The 1,227-nt window shown below is 62.3% G+C and overlaps 1 protein-coding gene across 1 annotated transcript in view; it reads left to right on the top strand.

Annotated features, from left to right (window-relative positions):
* Positions 1-1,087: 1,087 nt before the first annotated feature.
* The window catches only part of OVOL1 (ovo-like zinc finger 1), a 3,772-nt gene continuing 3,632 nt past the window's right edge, over positions 1,088-1,227 (top strand). The window contains exon 1 of the mRNA XM_010571179.1: positions 1,088-1,187. Within this exon, the coding sequence (XP_010569481.1) occupies positions 1,088-1,187 (100 nt within the window). The remainder of the gene's footprint in view (positions 1,188-1,227) is intronic.

Consider the following 1,227-nt stretch of genomic DNA (forward strand, 5'->3'; position numbering starts at 1 on the left):
ACCGGCACGGCACAGCCGGCGATGCTCAGCCGGCAACGACTGGCCTCGCCGACCGCAACCGGTGGCGTCTAGCCGGCGACGGACGGTGTCGTTGAGGTGGCGGCTCATGGCTCGGTGACGGTGACGGCGCGGTGACGGTGACACTGCCAGGTTTCGGTGACACCGGGTGACGGTGACACCGGTTTTGCTGACACCAGACCTTGGTGACGCCGGGTGACAGTGACATCGCCGGCTCTCCGTGACGGCGACGCCGGGACTCAGTGCCACGAAGCTGACGCCGGAGCCGGGATCGGGCACTGGGATGGACTGAGGGTGCCAGATCCGGTGGTGGGATCCACCTGGGATCCAGTGGTGGAACCCAACCAAGGGAGCCAGGATCCGGCACCAAAATTGACCAAAGATCCGGGATCCGGCACCGAAACCAACCAAAGATCTGGGATCCGGCACCAAAACTGACCAAAGATCTGGGATCCGGCACCAAAACTGACTGAAGATCCAGGATCTGGCACCAAAATTGACTGAAAGTCTGGGATCTGGCACCAAAATTGACCAAAGTTCCAGGATCCAGCACCAAAATTGACTGAAGATCCAGGATCTGGGACCAAAACTGACCTGGGATCTGGGACGGAAACTGGCTGGAGCGCTGGGATCCAGCCCCCAATCTGACCAAAGTTTGGGGATCCAGCCCCAAACTTCACCTGGGATCTGGGATCTGGGATTGGATTTGGCCAAATACTCGTGATCTGGCATCAACATTGACCAGGGATCAGGGATCTGGCACCAAGACTGACGGGGGATCTGGCGCCGTTAGTGTCCAAATACTCGTGATCTGGCATCAAACTTGACCAGGGATCTGGGATCCGGCACCAAATCCGACCAAGGATCCAGGGATCTAGTGCCGAAAGCACCCAGGGATCTGGGATCCACCACCGCCCCCCACCTGGGACCTGGCAATCCGGCACCGAAACCCGCCGGGGATCGGTGATCCGGCGCCGGACCGGCCAAGGGCTCGCGGAGCCGGTCGGAATCGGGGCCAGAACGTCGTCACGGGGGGATCCGTCGGGGGATCGGGGATCGGGCGGCGGCCATGCCCCGCGCGTTCCTGGTGAAGAAGCCGTGCGTGGCCACGGCCAAACGCAACTGGAGCGAGCTCCCGGATGAGCAGCGGGCTGAGATCTACGTCCCCAGTGGGGGGGGGGGGGTCCAGCTGTTTGGGGGGGGTCCAGG

This window comes from Haliaeetus leucocephalus, unplaced genomic scaffold (genome assembly GCF_000737465.1).
Source record: "Haliaeetus leucocephalus isolate CR32 unplaced genomic scaffold, Haliaeetus_leucocephalus-4.0 Scaffold309, whole genome shotgun sequence".
Taxonomy (NCBI): Eukaryota; Metazoa; Chordata; class Aves; order Accipitriformes; family Accipitridae; genus Haliaeetus; species Haliaeetus leucocephalus.